The 19,029-nt window shown below is 27.0% G+C and overlaps 1 protein-coding gene across 1 annotated transcript; it reads left to right on the top strand.

Moving 5' to 3' along the window:
* The first annotated feature begins 793 nt into the window (after nt 1–793).
* Nucleotides 794–10,724, top strand: LOC114132596 (uncharacterized). The gene is made up of 5 exons (XM_050207756.1): nt 794–920; nt 4,623–5,015; nt 9,235–9,467; nt 9,554–9,885; nt 9,975–10,724. Exons 2-5 carry the CDS (start codon nt 4,630–4,632, stop codon nt 10,320–10,322), a joined length of 1,299 nt encoding a protein of 432 aa, XP_050063713.1. The 5' UTR covers nt 794–920; nt 4,623–4,629; the 3' UTR covers nt 10,323–10,724.
* Nucleotides 10,725–19,029: the final 8,305 nt, after the last annotated feature.

A 19,029-nucleotide genomic window follows, 5' to 3' on the forward strand; every position in this document is an offset into this window, starting at 1 on the left:
ATTTTTTCTATGGTTTTAAGTAATCTTAGAGCAAAAACACCCGTTACTAAGAAGATTGAGAGTAATATTTTTAAGGGAATGACATATCGATTTGTCAAAATATGGCCTCAAAACAATTTAAACATCGTTTAAATTTACTACACTATTTTGTTTATTTTGAAAGTCAAATAACAATAAAATGTAAAATCGATTTGTCATTCCTTCAAAAATATTATTATCTATCTTTTTTTTAATGGGTGATTTTACTCTAAGATTACTTTTACTTAAAAACATAGAAAAAAAGATTCTGCGTAAATGCGTTTTGCCTGTGTGGCGCGTGGGCCAGAGAGACACAACAATTAATAGTGCGCTGACATCCTCTTAAATTCAAACTGTGCCTGAATTAATGTATTTTTGTACATATATTAATTATTATATTATTATATAGAAGGGACATTACGCTATGACCATTTGTTATTTACCTGTGTCGAGAGACGTACCTATAAGAGTTTGGACTCGATGTCTCGTGTCGTACAACAGAAATGGACGTATAGTGCGAGTATGACATGTCCGTCACACCGCGACCTTCAGTTATTATAACTTAATACACAGGTCACAGGTAGTTATGATTACGGAGCGCCGCCCATTTATTTGGTTTTTGGGTGTGCCGCCGAGTGAACATCTGATTGATATGTTTACGTAAGTATGTATGTATAATATATATATATATATATATATATATATATATATATATATATATATATATATATAGGTACATATATTATACGTATTATTTTTAATAATACATATTTATCGCGGCAGTCTAATACAGAACTCGAAAGCTGAAGGACTGACAAAACTGCGAAGCGTCATTGTATTCATACTTTATACCCAAGTGTGCTTAATATATTACGCGATCTCCGCCCCAAAAATTTCGATCTGTAAGTATCTATAATAATTTGTTGATAATTATGTTGTATTAATAAAGCCGGTTCGAGGCCATTATAAGACGATAATTACTTATACTCAGTGCGTATATTATGTATATAGGTATATTTCAACTAGATACGTTAAAAAATATATATTTATTAAAATTATTTCATAAAATTGTTCAAGTTTCAATAAATATAAATGAATGGATAATATCGTTAAATACATTGACTAACATGCCATTATTAAATAAAACGTTGATCAACATTAAAATTTATGTTTTGCAATGAAACATTTAAACTTGCTATAAGCCTATAAATAGTCAAAATATTTTACTAATATTAATATAAGATACATATTGTTAGGTTTAAATTTCAAATAAAAAAAGTAATATGAATTATTTCGTAGGTAATGAACAATATGTAATCTATTTCTAAATCATAAATCAATCAGAATAAAATTGCAAATGCATGTAAAATAGCCTCGTGTTAAATTTTTCATTCGACTTTTCTTATTTCATTATAAATCTTTTTATAAAATAGAACTAAGTATTGCATATTTCTTATTTTAGCAAAACACTTAAAATTGTCGATACTTAGCATAATATGATAGTTTTGAGACTTCAAACGGTGAGTGTGATTCAAATGTGATGTTTATATCGGTATATCTCAAATGGCTTTCGTTCATTGTTTGCTTATTTCCAAACGGTTCCCGTCAAAAATGGTTTAACGAACAGGTAAGTTCATAAAAGGCTCCTGTAGAAAAAATTAAAAATTCTATTTAAGCTCAAAGACACTTCAACACACACAATTAACAGGAGCTCATTAGGAATATCATTGACCAATTTTCATCGAGTGAAATAATACGTATGGATTGTATAAAAAAATTATGCCTAAAAAATTTTAGTTTACACCAACACAATTTTAGCCACACCTCTTTTGAGACAGTTTTAAGTCTATATGAAATGAAAATGAATTTGTGATGTAAAAAACCGGAGCCGTTTGGAAATTTACCTGTTTTGACGGGAACCGTTAGCAAATTGACCTTTTTGTAAAACAAGAGCCGAATGGGCTACGTCCGTTTATATTAGACATAGATTTGTTTTATATCATTCTGATTGAAATAAATTCAATTTGATTTTGATTTATTTAATTCTTGCCCCCTAAATGTACTTTTTTTGCATAATTCTTCACGAAAATATCATACATATTATTTTTGTCATTGTATTGTGTCATGATAAAAGCCTACTATATTTATACTATTTAGGTAGAAATAGATTACATTTTCGTGTTATACATTGTTGACATTATTTTGTTTGTTATCGTTGAGATATAGTTAATATGTACATGGCTAATAAAATTATTACAACAGGTTTTTATAGTTTTATCAAATTAACCGTTTTGATTGTCTAAAACGAAAAAAAAATAATGCTTTTTTGGAATAATAAACGATTATTTAAAAGATTTATTCTGCTTCAAAATCCAATTTATATTAATAAAATTAATGTATTTTAATTTATTCACTAAAAACATTCTAATTCAAGCGATTTATAATGTGTATAAATATAGGTGACTTATTTCAATTTTAGTCAGAGCTTTGATAATGACATATGTATATTGAATATTGGTCAACTTTTGTAGTCTTATTTACACTATATTTTAATGATGTCTACCTACTGACAGATATGCACACTCTATTTATCTGAAAGTTTAGTTTATTATGATTCACTGTCGAAATTTATTATTTTATATTTTGCATCGACTATTGAAGTATTTTAGTCATTTATATCTACGTAAGCTTGGTAAACAAAATACAATATTTTATTAGTCGAGTATTAATTTACTATGATGTAGTTCTATTAAAACAAGTGATAAGTGAGTAATATTATACTAGGTATAATATGATAGTTATATTTTGAGGTTACTTGTCATCAAATAAACGAAATTTTGTTTTTTTTTTAGTTCCCGTGTTCGGGTTATATCATATTTCCAATAATAAAAAAAGATTACCTAACTACTTCGCGTAACGGCACGCACACGCTGACCGACCTGTGTAAATGCGTATAATGTATATAGCACTCAACAGGAGTTGGACAGGGTCACCGAGCAAAACCTGTGAGTGCTAGTATGTGGGTGGTATGTGTATGTGTGTATATATTTGTTCGTGTGTGTATACTTAAAAACTAGGGACACGGGTAACTCTGATAATAATGGTAACTCAAATTAGAGGAATGGTAAAAAATATATAATACAATAATAAAAATTACTGCCCTTTTGGCCCAACAGTTAAAAATGTATAACAATATGATATAAGATTGCCGGTTCGGCACAACCAACAAAAAATATAATAATATATTATACAGCTGAGTATAGGTATATTGTATAATAATAATATTTAATATAAATATTCAATAATATTAATATTAATTGATAATTTTCAAATAATAATATAAAAAAAACCCCGCAATTTGTGGAGCACTGTTGGCCAGCCGCTACCTATACAGCCGTATAATAAAATTGACATATACAACATGTAAATAATAATAAATAAAACAAAAAAATCAAACGAATAATTGGGACGATTAGCGTCTTAACAAAACTCAATTAATATGGCGATTCGCGAGCTCGCAAAATATAATAATAAATCAGTGGCGATTTGCGCCTGCACAATGTAATATATTAGTGGCGATTCGCACCTACGTAAAATAATATGGTCCGGGTAACAATAACTATAGTAACGTGCAGTGGCGTAGTTATGATTTTGTTCTGGGGGGGGGATATATTATAATTTATTGGTTAAACATAAAGTAGGGGGCTCAATAAGTCAATGATTTTAACATTAAAAAAAAGGCTCAGGGGGGCCACTGGTAACGTGCGATAGAGACTGGAGAAAATTACGGCGGCCGATTAAACTGTGCGCATCGGCGTACCAGTACGGCGGCAGATAACACGCCGTCGTAATTACTTACGTAACACAAAATTATATAATATACGCGACAATAATAATTATAATAAAAGCACAAAAATAAATATAAATTTAGCGGCTGATACGCGTGAGTGTTTGTGTGTGTGTGTGTGTGTGTCGATGCTGGTGCGGCGGCGACAGATTTTTCTAAGTAATTTGTTTTAAATGTCACTTATTTAACTGAAGATTGGAATTTTTTTATTTACTTTAAAAATAAAATATTCTCACAACTACCTAAGTCTTTTTTTTAAACTGGAAATTTAATTTTGAATTAATTATTAGGTATAATACTGTAGTTAATATTTGTTCATTAATAATATATTATATCATTAAAATAATGTCAATCATCGATTTATGAATTTCAAAAAAAAAAAAAAAAAATTAGTATGAATTTATAATTTATTTAGTATATTATTATGTTGTATGTAGGCATGTGTGCATAATTGTGAACAAATTATTCAAGTACTAATATGTGCGCTAAACTGTAAGAGTATCGCAGTGTTGGGTAATAACTTGATAAGTAATAATGTGACAAAAAAAAATAGCTGTAATGAAAAAATTTTTTTTTGTTAATAAATCGTTAATATCATTTATTTTTTTAACACAGTTGTATTACACAAATATATCAATATAAGAGTTATATTTATTATAATTGTATCATCGATGTTAATGACTTATTACTTTTTTCAGTATTTTTTATTCTTTTTACACATAAGTACAATATGTATATATTTTTTGTTATATAATAGGTATACTATGAAACGATTTGCTGAGGCGTTAGTTAAATGCGAATCAGAAAAACAGCGTCGCGAACAACTAATTGAATCACTCGATGATCTGTCATTTGATTATCCTGATGTTTACTCAATGCTATTTAGTGAGATGAAAATAAGAGAACTGGAAGCCAATGATTCAAATAAAATCTCCGAATGGCTGAGTTCTTCCAATAATTCAAACTCAATTGTGAAAATTCACGAAGCATTGCTATTAGCTAAAAGTGACGAATTAATGATTAAAGAAGAACACCTAGATAATTTAAAGCACATGCTTTGCCGCACAATAGAAAATGGAACTTACATGGAAGAGGTAGTAAAAATATGCTATTTGATTGAGAAATCTCCATCCTTAAAAAACATACATGAGTAAGTACATTTTCACTAATAATTGGGTACACTATTTCAAATAATATACTTATTTTTATTTTATAAGTGACATTCAGTTTTTGAAAATATATAACAATAAAAAAGGTATACAGGTAATAAGGCCAGAGCTGTCCCCTAAGGCATGACGAGTGGGATCCTCAAATAGGGGATTGTCATTAAAAACTACTCATCGTTCATACTCACATATTTATTTGACCGTTTAATACTGCGCAGAATATTTATATTGTTAAATAGGGAAGTTTGGAAAGTCAATAATTCAAAAAGACTCACATTTGATTGACGGTTAAAATTTAAATCTCTATTATTATTAAATAAAACATTGTATAAATAATTTGATATATACATAGGATCTTTTAATCTTAATATTAATTAGAAATAATTCAATACATAATAAGATAAAATAATGTATGTATAGTAAATAATACTTAAATTGGAATAAATATACATCCTAGTGTTTTCAAATATTATATTTAGTTAATTAATTGCATTGGTTATAATTTTGTGACTTTTATTAAATTTAATAACTGATGGGTAGTCTTAATCGATAAAGTAAATTTAAATAGACATGTACCTTAAGGGGATTGGAAGCATTGATTTTCTGTCTTTGTCTTACACACGTGGAATATAGGAAAAATAGCTATACGCGCCTGACAAAAATTAAGGTACTTCTAGTTGTTCGATTTAAAATATGTAAAGATGATTGAATTGGTATACAAGTTACTTTGCATCGGTCGAAGCACTTTATCGATTGTTTTATTGTTTAAAATAAATATTTTGATGAGAATAAATATTTTAAATTTAATAAATTTGTCAATTTTTATTATTAAATATATATTGAAAATATTAAAAATATACTTCAACTGATGCAAAGTAAACTTGTATGCCAATTCAATCATCTTTACATATTTTAAATCGAACAACTAGAAGTACCTTAATTTTTGTCAGGCGCGTATAGCTATTTTTCCTATATTCCACGTGTGTAAGACAAAGACAGAAAATCAACGCTTCCAATCCCCTTAAGGTCCTCACAAACTGTAGCGGTGATGGTAAAGTTCTTTTGTGTCGGCGGTGGAAGTAAATTTGTGTCCGGACTCATTTAACGCTACCGCTACCGCCATTACCACCGTTACCGCTCCAGTGTGTGGGGACCTTTATTGATGGTACCCGCCATTTTTCCCGAATCGAAATTCTCGAATGGTGTTTTGCCCGAAAATCCGAAACCTTTTTTTCCGAACGCCCTTCTACCGAGGTTAGTGTTTCCGAAATAAAAAAATTTAAAAATTTGTTGTTATGGAGAGCTACAGTGGCATATTTTCTATATGTTATGTTTTATAACTATAACTAAAAATTAAAATACAACTATTGCTATACATTCTAATCTATCAATAATCATTTATATTCCGTACAATAAAGATAGTATTTACTATTTACGTAAAAGTACGGGTATCTTGCTTTTATCGAACTTTACCGTTGTTACAACGACATATTATGTTTTTTTTTATATTTAATTATTATACTCTGCATAACTTATAATTATGTTAATATTAATTTTATTAATTAATTTTTATACTTATTATAACTTAACGATTTTAATATCGATTCAGATAAAAATTCTTCAGGAAAAAATGTTTTGGGTATACGCCATACGGACTTTCGAGTACAATACCATTCTGTAAAAATGCCGGTACCCTTTATTGATACATATCAGTACATGTGGTTTTTAATGGTCTGATTTTGGGAAAAATATGAGGGATTGATGTATTTAAGTGTGTGGATTTGATCGATGGCCTTTTGTAATAGTGTGCAGTTATGACGTAGTTATTACGACGCCACGAGTTCCGTGACCCGTACTACACATGTATAAAAAAAAGATAAGCTTACGAAAAAAAAAGTATCATATTTATTCATGTGAAATTGTTGTATGAAACATGATACATATATTGTTCATAATTAATATTAACAAATAGATATGTACCTATATAATATTATGTTGTTCAATTAGATTATATTTTTGATGACCGGTAAGTTGATATTAGTAGGTATACCTATTAGTATATATGATAGGCACCTATTGGACTTATACCAATTGCGCCGAAATTTTTACCAGCAAGAAATCTATCGTTTGCACCATATATCAACTGCGCCCAATTTTTTTACATATTGATTTCGTCGACTATCGACTTCGCCTAACGATTATTAAGTAAAAAATTAAAAGATAGGTAAGGTATTTAAAACTGTCATGAAACCACTGTTTTAAAAATAAATCAACATAACACTTCAATTAATCTAACAATTTTAATTGTAAAAATCTCTTGTAAAAAATCAATCACTAAGTATTTGAATTATATTATTTTATTATTTGAACATACCTATATTAGTACATTGTATTTAATGCCTTTTTTTTTACTTCCTATAAAATATATATAGATATTAGGTATCTATGTTATATTTTTCGTTGTGGACGACAATAAATGAATCGTTTTTATTTAAAAAAATATATAAATATGTAGGTATATATATGGTAAACTGAGTGTGAGTGTGTCTACAATGTTAACTAAAAAGAAAAAAATACTTTATAATATGATTCATCACTCATCAGTTATTATATGATAAACAGTCACCGGAATTAACATAAACAAATATTCGGCAGTATTGATAGCCGGCGAAATTGATATTGAAACGGCAGAATCGATAAAACCCTTACCTATTACCTAATATATTTTTCCAAAAATTATGATTGCGCTCAGTGGCGGGTGTGGTCATTAGGGCAAGCGAGGTAAGCGCCGCATGTCCGCTCAAAAAAAGAAGAAAAATAAATTTATTTAATTCATTATATTAATGAGCAATAAGTGCTTTTATTTAAGATGGGTATAATATATATACTCGTCAGTAATTATACTTCATTAACTATTTTATAATTTTATAGTAATTGGTGAGAAAATTAATAAATTAAGGTCATTTAGGTATGCAATATATTGACAGAAGCATTTCGGATTTAGTGGCTCTCATATCTAGTATCTACTCGTATATAGAAGTTATGGCCGGGTGCACTAGGACGGAATGACTACGATTTTACGCATCATTTGGAAGTGCTACACCGAGCGCTTTTAAATACTTTTTCTTATACCAAACTTTCGATATTTAGTGTTGTTTTTTTTGTTGTTAAAACTTTAATACCGTTTTATAATATTTTTATGATAAAGTTACTAATGAATTTATAAAAAAAGATAGACTAATGGATTTTATTTAAAAAAAAAGGCATTAAATACAATGTACTAATATATGTTCAAATAATAAAATAATATAATTCAAATATTTAGTGATTGATTTTTTACAAGAGATTTTTACAATTAAAATTGTTAGATTAATTGTAGTGTTATGTTGATTTATTTTTAAAATAGTATTTAGGTTTTAAGTATCACAAAATAATATACTATTGTATAGCAATTCATTCAAATATTTAGTGCTTTAGATTTCAGTTCAAAACACTAGAATTAAAAAAAAAAATTTAGTCAAAATACTCTTTGTTTTACAAATATTTGATTACCTGTATAAGCTTTAACCTTGTTTGTTTTATAAAATTATTTCTCTTGTCATACTATTATTTCGATAGTACGAATCGCATTGTGCGATAATAGTATTCACTTTTTAATAAATTATCGTGTAGTACAGACAACATGATCATTGATCGCGTATCGTATCTGTCATCAATAACTCGGCTTGTTATGCATTATTGGTAATTTAATTGAAGGCATTTTTTAACCTAGTTACTTAAGAACAAGCTCTCCAAGACATTGGATTATTTTTGTAACATAAAAAGGTCAAGTTTTAAATTAGGAATTCTGGAAAATCTATGCCCCGGTCTTAATAGATATACTTAAAAATATGCCTCTGATTAGAATAATAGAATGCAATTTTACTCTATCACGAGCCGCATACATTGTTATGATAGCCCTAATTAAAGTGTATATTTGTTACCGATTTATAAATGTGTATATACATCGATAGATTTATAAGAAAAAAGAGTAATAAGCTTATACGTCATTTATATTTAAATCAAGTACATTATATTAAATAACAAGTTCAACTAATCAAATGCTAAAATTTATTGATATAAAAATTAAAATACATATAAATGTAACTCATATCTATTTAATTATCAATTAAAATTACAGTATAATATTTTAATTGATTGTAGACTTTTGAAACATCTTATTGAACGAGTAAAACAATTGCCCAACGATAATAATTGCAACATGGACATAAATAATTTTTGGAAAGATTATTTCAAACAAACTCAAATCGATCTCTCCGAATCTCTGGTTATCCAAAGTATTCAACAACAACAAAAACATAAACAGGACGTACGTGCATGGGAAAAAATCAAACATTTACATTTAAATCCTCTGCACGATCTTCCTAATTTCGACCGTAAGAATTTGCGTAGATACATAAGTTAACAGATTAGTTAATGGTACAGCGATACCGTTTAAAATTATGTACAATTTTTATTTCAGTGAATTGTTTTGGTAATAACCATCTCGAAATGGTTGCAGCCGCTCACATGCGTAGTATTTTGGATAACCAGACGATCGTTGATCAGGACATGGACGGGGCATTCACCAAATGGCTTCATTTCTGTAAGCTAAAAAAATACCAATGGTTTTTCAATAACCTCAGCTACCTTGACATTGTACTCATTGACGAGCAAAATATCGAAAAGTTTATAGCTAAGGTAAACAGGAACTCCGCAGAGGAAAATTGCATTAAGGACTGTGCTCGGAAGATAATATGCGTGGAGACTAAAGCTTTGAGACACAGACCAATAAAATTGAACAATTTGTTAACGGTAATCACGCTAATAAAAATGGTTTTTAAATTGAAATATTTTTAATGCATTAGATACAAATACAATACCTAATTTCAAATGAATTGCAGGCCTTAGATTGTAAAGTGGATTTGGATAATATGAGCAAATATATTACATACATGCGGAAGATACTTCACTATCCCATTCCGAATAAGAACTGTGTCATCAATGAGCAACTACAACAAGATATAATCGACATTATGGATAAATATATGAATCATCTAATGAAAATACTTGATACAGTTGACTTTCTTGCTGCCAAAAGCAAGCTCGGAGTTATAATTAACAAGTACCTGGAGTGCATATCGTTAATTAATGGAAATCAGACATTCACAAATCATCATATCAACTTGCTGTGTATTTTCGAAGAAGTACTGAAGAATAAAGTCCTTAATATGCACAGAGACTTCAACTAAATACAATGTAATTAACTATTCAGTGTGTTTGATATGATTTTCTTAATTTTACATAATTGATTTGTTATTAAGAAATCGTTGTTTTTGTTTTAATTACATGTATATACATTGGAAGCTTCACTGTTGCAAATAACTATTTATCTGCCAGATATACTGCTATACTATAGCTAAATGTTAATAGAACAAATCTTTAGTTGATTATTAATAAGTACGAAAGTAGTTTTGGGTACATGTTAGTTGTTACTTGTTTTTACCGCTCAACCATCTGTCGAAAATCTATTTTCAGTACTTTAAATACATGACATTTGTAGCAAATATTTATTGATATTTTAATATTATGATTAATCTATAATACGCGATCTTTGTAATCTACACGTATTAATTAAAAAAAAGTAATTTATACGTATTTGTTAAAATTTTAAAATGTACCTAGGTATATTCTATTATATTGCAATTAACATAATTATATTATATAGTGGAGTGCCATGTTAAATTTTAATAGTTTTCATACCACCGTTCTTGTATGTACTTTATTTTAAAATATCGTAAGAGTTAATGATGGAGGCTTTAAATGTTTATAACAAAATATATGGTTAACACAAATCAATTATAAATATAACAATGGCAAAGGAAAAGGTAACCATCTTATTTTTAATCTGTATGAACTATTGAACTATATTGCTTATTGACTGTGTTAAAATTAACTTTGAATAATGTACATGCGTATAATTATTATTGACATTTATTTGTAAGTTTTTTGCACAAAAAAATTCGGATTGTGATCGTGAAAGTCTGTCATCTGGTGATAAAACGATACATTTTATACAACGCAAGAACAGTTAGGTTAGGTTGACGTTTAACGATTTTTACGCATTATTATACATGTTAAATTCGTATTTTCGAATAATACCTTATGATGTGTATAGACCATAGACGTAGACGTATAATAATAAATAATAATGTACACATAATATGCATAATCAATTCATGGTACCTATTTATGGTAGCTGTTAGTCTGATCAGTGGCGTAGTTATGATTTTGTTCTGGGGGGGATATATAATTTATTGGTTAAACATAAAGCGGGGGGCTGTGCCTTCCACACCCCCTCACTATTCTTTATTTTTTTAAACATAATAATAACATACATGGTTAAATTGGTACTTGTTTGTTATTACCCCGCCATAAATAAAATATAATAAAATAAACAATAGGAATGAAAAAAACATAATGTACTTATAAATTTGTATACATAAAACTTGAATTTAAAAAATGTATTATAGTTATAAATTTAAAATATTTCAAAATAAATAAAAGAGTGGTCAAGTGAGTAACGCTTTGTTGTATAGACGTATACGAGTAAGTCACTATCATGGATGTATTAAATTTGAATCCAATGATGGATATCATTGTATACGAAAAATGATTCTGAACGTAGATGATTTGTCAGTTTTAGATATTATAATTTCCAGTGATTGGTGAAAAAGGTGGTTTGTGTTTTAATTCATCAGGTAATTTAAACGCAATATTTCCAATAGCAAGAAAAAAAACATATAATATTATTATCAACCGATCCACACTAATGGGCAATGGCATTTGATTTCGATGAATACAAAAAACATAAACATTATAAACACAATAAACTGGCAAGCCATTATTAATTCACACATTTCCATGCAATATTTTAAACTATTATGGAATTGAGCGGTAGAATTCGCTGATTAATTATTAATGTCCTGCTCAAAATTCTGTCATTTAACAATTGATTGTTGGTTAAACTATAATAAATAGAATGTGCATTACTAATTTGTAAAACATGTAAATTATTAAGAGCTAAGATAACTTAATTATTTAGGTAATTTATTTTCTAGGAAAATAGCTATAAGTGCTATTATAAATATGATAAATATGATAACTATTTACAGCTTTCAATATCTTATGAAAAAATTGAATACTTAAAATATAATTAAATAAATCACATACAAAATAATTTAGATTTGACCACGCGTCCATTGGTTGATGCATATAATAATAAATTAAGAAATTGTGAACATAATATTTTCAAATTTTAAAGCAAGTTTACCTTACATAGGTAATAAAATAAATTTAATATTTATAATAAAATCACTAAGTAATAAGAAGTTAATAATGGAGAACTTAACAGTATGGTTATAGTAGTGTTATATTATTTCGATTGTCATATTTTAATGTAGTATAATAAAACAAAAAACATAAAAAATTGCCAAATCCTCGTTATTGTTTGATTTTTATGAACAAATCAAGTACCTAATTATTTGAATTATAATTATGGTGTTGAAAAAACAAAATCGTTACATAACAGATAGTTTTATTTCATTTTTGAAATAAATGTGATGATTCAATAATGTGAAAGTTCATAGTAAATTACTGCTAATTGAATGTAGGTGTTGAAAGTTTGCTTACAAACAAGGGTACCTTAGTTTTTGTAGACTTAAATTTATAAATTTATTATGTTTCTTATTCCACACAGTCACACAGACTATTTTTAAGGAGTTCAATACATGTAAAATTTTAAGTGAGAGTGTACGTGTAGTGTAAAATATGTGTGCACACTGTGCAATAAATGATCATTGGGGTTTATATGACTGTAATATATATAAGTAATAGAGGATCACTGCTACAAGTGCATGTAAATATCAAAATGAACTACACAAATATTATTATTATTTTTGTCAAAATAATAATAAAATGAAAAGAATTTCAACTATATTTTTGACCTAGTTATTTGTCAACAACTTTTTTAAAGTTTATTTATATAGTTATATATTGTAATTGATTGCTTAGATCAATATTATTAATATCTAAAAAAAATGTATAATTATCATTTCAAAAATTAATTCTGAAGTATTTAAACATTCGTTTCAAAAAATCACAAAAGTAATAGGTATTCAAGTAAACTTTGTGACAAATCCAAATATTTGTTCAGGAGTTTTATCCGGTACCCTAACTATGCTAGTAAATAAAATTAACTTAATTACTTAAACATGTTCTATTTCGGTAGAAAATAAGTGGAATCAAATCCCTTTAAGTCGGAGTTCAACATCAGTTAATTATTGTAGTGATTTTTAATATTATTATTATTATTATTATTATTATGTGTAATAATATTCTGTGTTATCGCTGTGCGTCGTGCAGACCACGGCGACAGTATTAAGAATTATTAACAGTCTATTTTTATATTGTTCAATTTACTTTTTTATTTTTTATTATTTTGAATATATTGTTTTCGGCGTGCGTCGATCGACGATTAGATCGACCATAGATTGCAGTACCTATGTCCCGTCAGTAGTCAGTCTGTCTGCACTCGCTCGCCGAGTTGGGCAATGGGCATATTGTTATAAAATAAATATATTCTATTGTGTTTATGAAATTATGATTATTATTTTATTTTCAAATTGTTCATTCTGACAAAATTTTCACGAAGGTGACCACTCTTCCATCATTATAATATTAAAATATAATTAATTACCTATGTTAAACATCATATACTTCATTAAATCTATATCTACTCTGTTATTCTTTTTCAAAACAGATTCAGCAGAATACAAATAGAATTTGCATTTATTTTTTTTAAATTCTTCATTGTCTTTTTTTCTTTTAGTGATATTACGAAATTTTGATTTATGATGCAAATCCAAGAAAGACGAACATTTTTTTCCTGATTTTGTACAATTCGATTTACATAATGTAACATAAATATAACACAAAAATATTATTTATTTTGTTTAGGTATTTAGAAATTCAACAGTCATTATGATAACAAAATAATATTATAAATTATATTTCCAAAATAGATAGATTGTTTTCAAGTACACACAGTGTTAGATTAGGTAATAGAGAACCTATTATATAGGTTAAATGTATTTGAAAATGTAATAGGTACATATTTAATTTTTTAATATTTAAACTGCAGCATGTTTTAATTTTGCTCAAATAGGTAGGTAATACTTACTTATTATACATTTTTCTTATTACTTTGTGTAAATACTTTCTCTCTTTTTTTTTTTAGATTAAGTGTATTTAAATTATAATTATCCTTTGCTTTATCAACAAACTATACTTTATCACTGTTGAAAAAAAATAAGAAATTCAAATAGTAGTAGTAAAATGACAATTTAATGTTATATTACAAAATTTATTTGTAAACAAAAATAGTTTTGATATGTATTGTCATGTATTTAATAAATGTTATTTTGAAACAAATTTATTATTAGTAAATAAATAATAGAGTATGTAGCATAATATAATATACAAAATTAAAGTTACACGAAACTATGAAGTAGAAGGTTACTGAAGTTAAAAAGTATGAAAACGATAATACCTATAACATTTAAAAGATATTATTTGAAAAAAGGCACTTTTGTTGGCTCAACGCAAGTCATGGTTTAATGCACTACATCGATCTGATGTAACAATTGAATCACATGATAATTTGTTCACTTCATTTTAAACTTTAAGAAGTACTATGCCCCAATCATTCTTCAATGTGTTTGGGAATTCTGTTGCTGTAATATTAGACTATTTTGAAATAACAATAGAAAAACTATCTAACTTAATAGTGGCCTAAATAGTGTATGTAGAATGTAAAAAGGAATGCCGTATCCATATGTTTAATATCTATGGGATAGATGAACCAGTGATAAATGTATAACTGAAAATAGTAACCTGTTGAACAAATTACTTACAGGTGATGTTGTATTAACTGATCGAGGATTTACAGTAAATGAGTGTTGGATTTCACTGAGCAGCTTTAAAAACTCCAGTATTTACAAACGGTCTACCTCAATTACATCCTAGTACTATAGAGGAAACTAGAAAACTTGCTTCTGTAGGTATACATGTAGAAAGAGTAATTGGTTTAACTCGTTCTAAATTTAAAATTTTCAATGATCCTGTTTAAATTACTATAGGGCTGCCATTCGTCCCGATTTAGCCGGGACACTACCGGTTCAAGCACACTGTCCCGTAATTCAATAAGTCCCAGTCGTTAAAACTAATTTAGAAAATAAACCTTGCAAAGAGTTCTATGACAAAGTATCAAAGAACAAAAATCTGCTTATTCAAGTTCATAAAACTTCAACATATTCATGGAAAAATCAAGCATCTGAGAATGAAGCTTCAAGATCTCAACAAATATCAAAAGAAAAAAGTGATGAACTCGAAGACTGATGGTGTCAATGATAATTGATAATATACCTATGTATAATGTATATAATGATAAAAATTTGTTTAAAATTATGAACTAAAAATTCAATAAATAAAAGAAATATAATCTTATTTTTATCTTAATAATCTTTTATTATATTATAATCTTTGCATATTTAAAATAATGAGCAAATAGAGAACTGGGGAGGTTCATTCTTCTCAAGTAAAGGTACTTTACTCAAATAATAATACAAAAAAATAGCTAATGGGTACATAAAAAGCTCAAATGTTTGAAGGGTCCCCAAAATTAAATATCCAAATTTTTAATCTCAAATAAATGGCACCCTTAAATTACTACCCTGAAAAACCAAGATGATAGAACATGTCTTTTGAATTCCATTGTAACAGTTTGTTGTATTTTAACAAATATTATGTACAGTTCAGTTGTACTTTTAACATAAAATAAAGGCATTAACAGTAATATTATAATATGTTGTGTAATTTTATACTTAAAACATATAAACAAAAAAATTAAAACTTACTTTTTTTATACTTAAATAATTAACTGTCACAAAATAATGTGACTTATACTCACAAAAAATAATGATATAATAATAATGTTTACTGACACAATGCACATTTTCATGATTTTGTTGAAGGCCTATGTTTTATTTCTAAACAGCTATAATGGTACCAAAGATTTGGACACCCTTCTTTTGTACACATTATCATTTTACCTCCTGTATATTTTTTACAGACATAGTTTTCATATGTCTCGTCGTAAGTTTCTGTAAGTCTTATTTCAGTGTTTGAAAAACATCTTCCTAATAATAATGGAAGAATGGATTAATAAAAAATCCATTTAGATTTATTTAATATGTCATCTTGTATATCAGGGTCGATGTTGATTTATTCTACCTAACCATTGTATTTAATTAATTATCTGTGGTTTTTAGTATTCTAAAACAGTAATGAATATATTTATACAATATATTAATACTATAAATTACTATTATATTATATTACTATTATACTATTATATTACTATAATATTACTATTTTCCAGCATGTGCATAATATAAATAAAAATTAAAAGTATATTATAAATGAGTAGGTGAAGGTGAAATTCTCGACAAGTATTAATATTTATTTATTTATTTTTATTTATTATTTATTATACATTTAATTCATCATAACATAAAATTAATCAAGTCAAATGTATAATAATAGGCTTGTTAAGTATAATACAGGCTACAGAAAATAATAAATAGATAAATGTTTAAATAAATCTTATAAAGAGTTAAATCCCAAATTTATAACATAACTTTTTTTAAGAAAGTACATTTAAATTACTTCAGTAGTTCTTTATCTTGATTCTTTATTACATAAATCACATTTATATGTTTCTTCACCGCTATTAATTCTTATATGAATATTGATCTGAGCTTTCATTAACCATCAATAAAATCTCTTTCAATTTTAATTTCTTGTCCATTTATGTCATTTTTTTTTTTTACGGTTTCATATCCAGTCCTATAAAAAAACATGATTTTATTTTTATATTTTTTAAAAAGATAAGTGATTAACATACTCATGTGTCCTTTTTTTCTAACACAAAACTAGGGAGCTAAGGGAATAATTATTTAACCCACCCAAAGATGATTAAAGTTTGTTAGTAAGTTTTTAATTTTTAGCCTTTCTTTTGGTAAAAAATTTAAATCCTTGCAAAAAAAAAAAAAAACTATCAAGATGGGTTCAATAAGTAAAATAATTCATAATCAGTACAACTTCTAGAAATCTAAGTTTATTCTTTGAAAATTACAATTTATTTAAATACGGTTTTAAAGCACATTCGTTAATAATGAAGGGTTACAAGATCAATCTTTTATCTGATCTAGAAAAAAAATTAATAATTTTAAGAACTATTTTGAAAAACTACTATATAATACAAATTATAAAAACAATCACAATCTACCTTGCAAAAAAAAAAAAAAAAAAAATTATGAAGAGATAATGTAAAACTTAAGAGTTAAGAAACCAAGTTTAGAATAAATTGAACAAAGCATAAACACATTAAAAATTATAATATACCTGTTGTGAATAACTTCAACTTAGAATTTTAAAGCTAGGTAGGACAAAAATCTTAAAAATATATACAGTTCCTCATTGCAAGTGGATAAATTGAGAACCCGGGAAACTTAGTTTCTTTAGTTAGCTTAACCTTGCTTATTATGCTAAGTAAATGTTTATATGCGACTATTTGTACAGGATATTTTTGTTTAGTATCTTTTAACAATAAAATTAAAATAGTTTTTAATGTAAATTTTGATGTGCACACAAAAATGGTTATCTATAGAGTAAAATATCTTTATATGATTAAGCATCGGAAAAATTTGTAAATTATTGTATTTATTTAACAGTAAAAACAATGATAACTATAGTAATGCACCTTGTATTGGGTATTATAATACTATGATTTTTTATTTATTAAGAGATATCTATTTTATAAATTACAAAATAAATATATTTTTTTAAATGTTATCAAAATCAAAATAGTATCGTTAAGTTCCTTATTATATTATGATACAAATAATATTCTTACCCAATTTGTAACGGTTGATTATCATTATAATCGTCAGCAGTTGGAATATTTTCCTGTTTATTTACTATATCCGATGGTCGATTGAGTAGATGATCACATCTAGTAAGTGGAATTACTGGAATCATCAATACTTGACCACTGTTTAGTATATAATCATCCCTAAAATAAATAACAAAAAACAAATTATTTATTAATACATAGGTAACTATAGTTAAATAAAATACAATATACAAACTAAATAATACATAATATAGGTAATAAATTATAAGAATACCAAGTGTTAGAACATTTTTAGAAAATAAAGTTCTTTAAAAACAAAACTAGTGTTAAATTTATCATTTGTAATTTTACATTAATAATGTATTTGCTTACTCGGAATCTATAGTGGAATCAACTAACGGTGTTTTTGATTCCATTTTAAATAATTGTTTTTCACTTACGAAGATATAAAACAGAAAAAAAACACACTAAACATTTAACAGACTCGAACAGCGACCGAATATTGTGCTGTTTGTAGTGTTTATACTGTAAAGATAATATGAAGACGACGCTACGACGCGTCCAGTCGTCGTTTCTAATTTATTAACCAGCATACCGACGATACCGCACGCTTTGGACGCGTTTGATAACACGCTTGGCGGCAACCGCCACGCCAGAGACCGATTCAAAATGGATTTGAATTTATTATTACGTTTACTTGAGATTCATCATATGAATCTATCGTTTCACTAACGAACTCTGATATACTTGGTGTGAACATTTAAAATTTTAAAATCTTCACATTACGGAATTGAAATTAATAGTCTTTAAACGTCATGTTCATTTAATCTCAATTAATTATTAAACATATCACGAATTTTATCACTGGAGGTTGGAGACTACAAATTGCAATCTAAATCAAAAAATTTATTATTATTTCAATA

The sequence above is a fragment of the Aphis gossypii genome, chromosome X, assembly GCF_020184175.1.
Source record: "Aphis gossypii isolate Hap1 chromosome X, ASM2018417v2, whole genome shotgun sequence".
NCBI classification, from domain to species: domain Eukaryota; kingdom Metazoa; phylum Arthropoda; class Insecta; order Hemiptera; family Aphididae; genus Aphis; species Aphis gossypii.

Coding starts and splice junctions, on each gene's coding strand:
- LOC114132596 (XM_050207756.1), top strand. CDS start 4,630: ATGAAACGATTTGCTGAGGCGTTAGTTAAATGCGAATCAGAAAAACAG. Junction 5,016..9,234: donor TCCTTAAAAAACATACATGA/GTAAGTACATTT, acceptor AATTGATTGTAG/ACTTTTGAAACATCTTATTG. Junction 9,468..9,553: donor CGATCTTCCTAATTTCGACC/GTAAGAATTTGC, acceptor TTTTTATTTCAG/TGAATTGTTTTGGTAATAAC.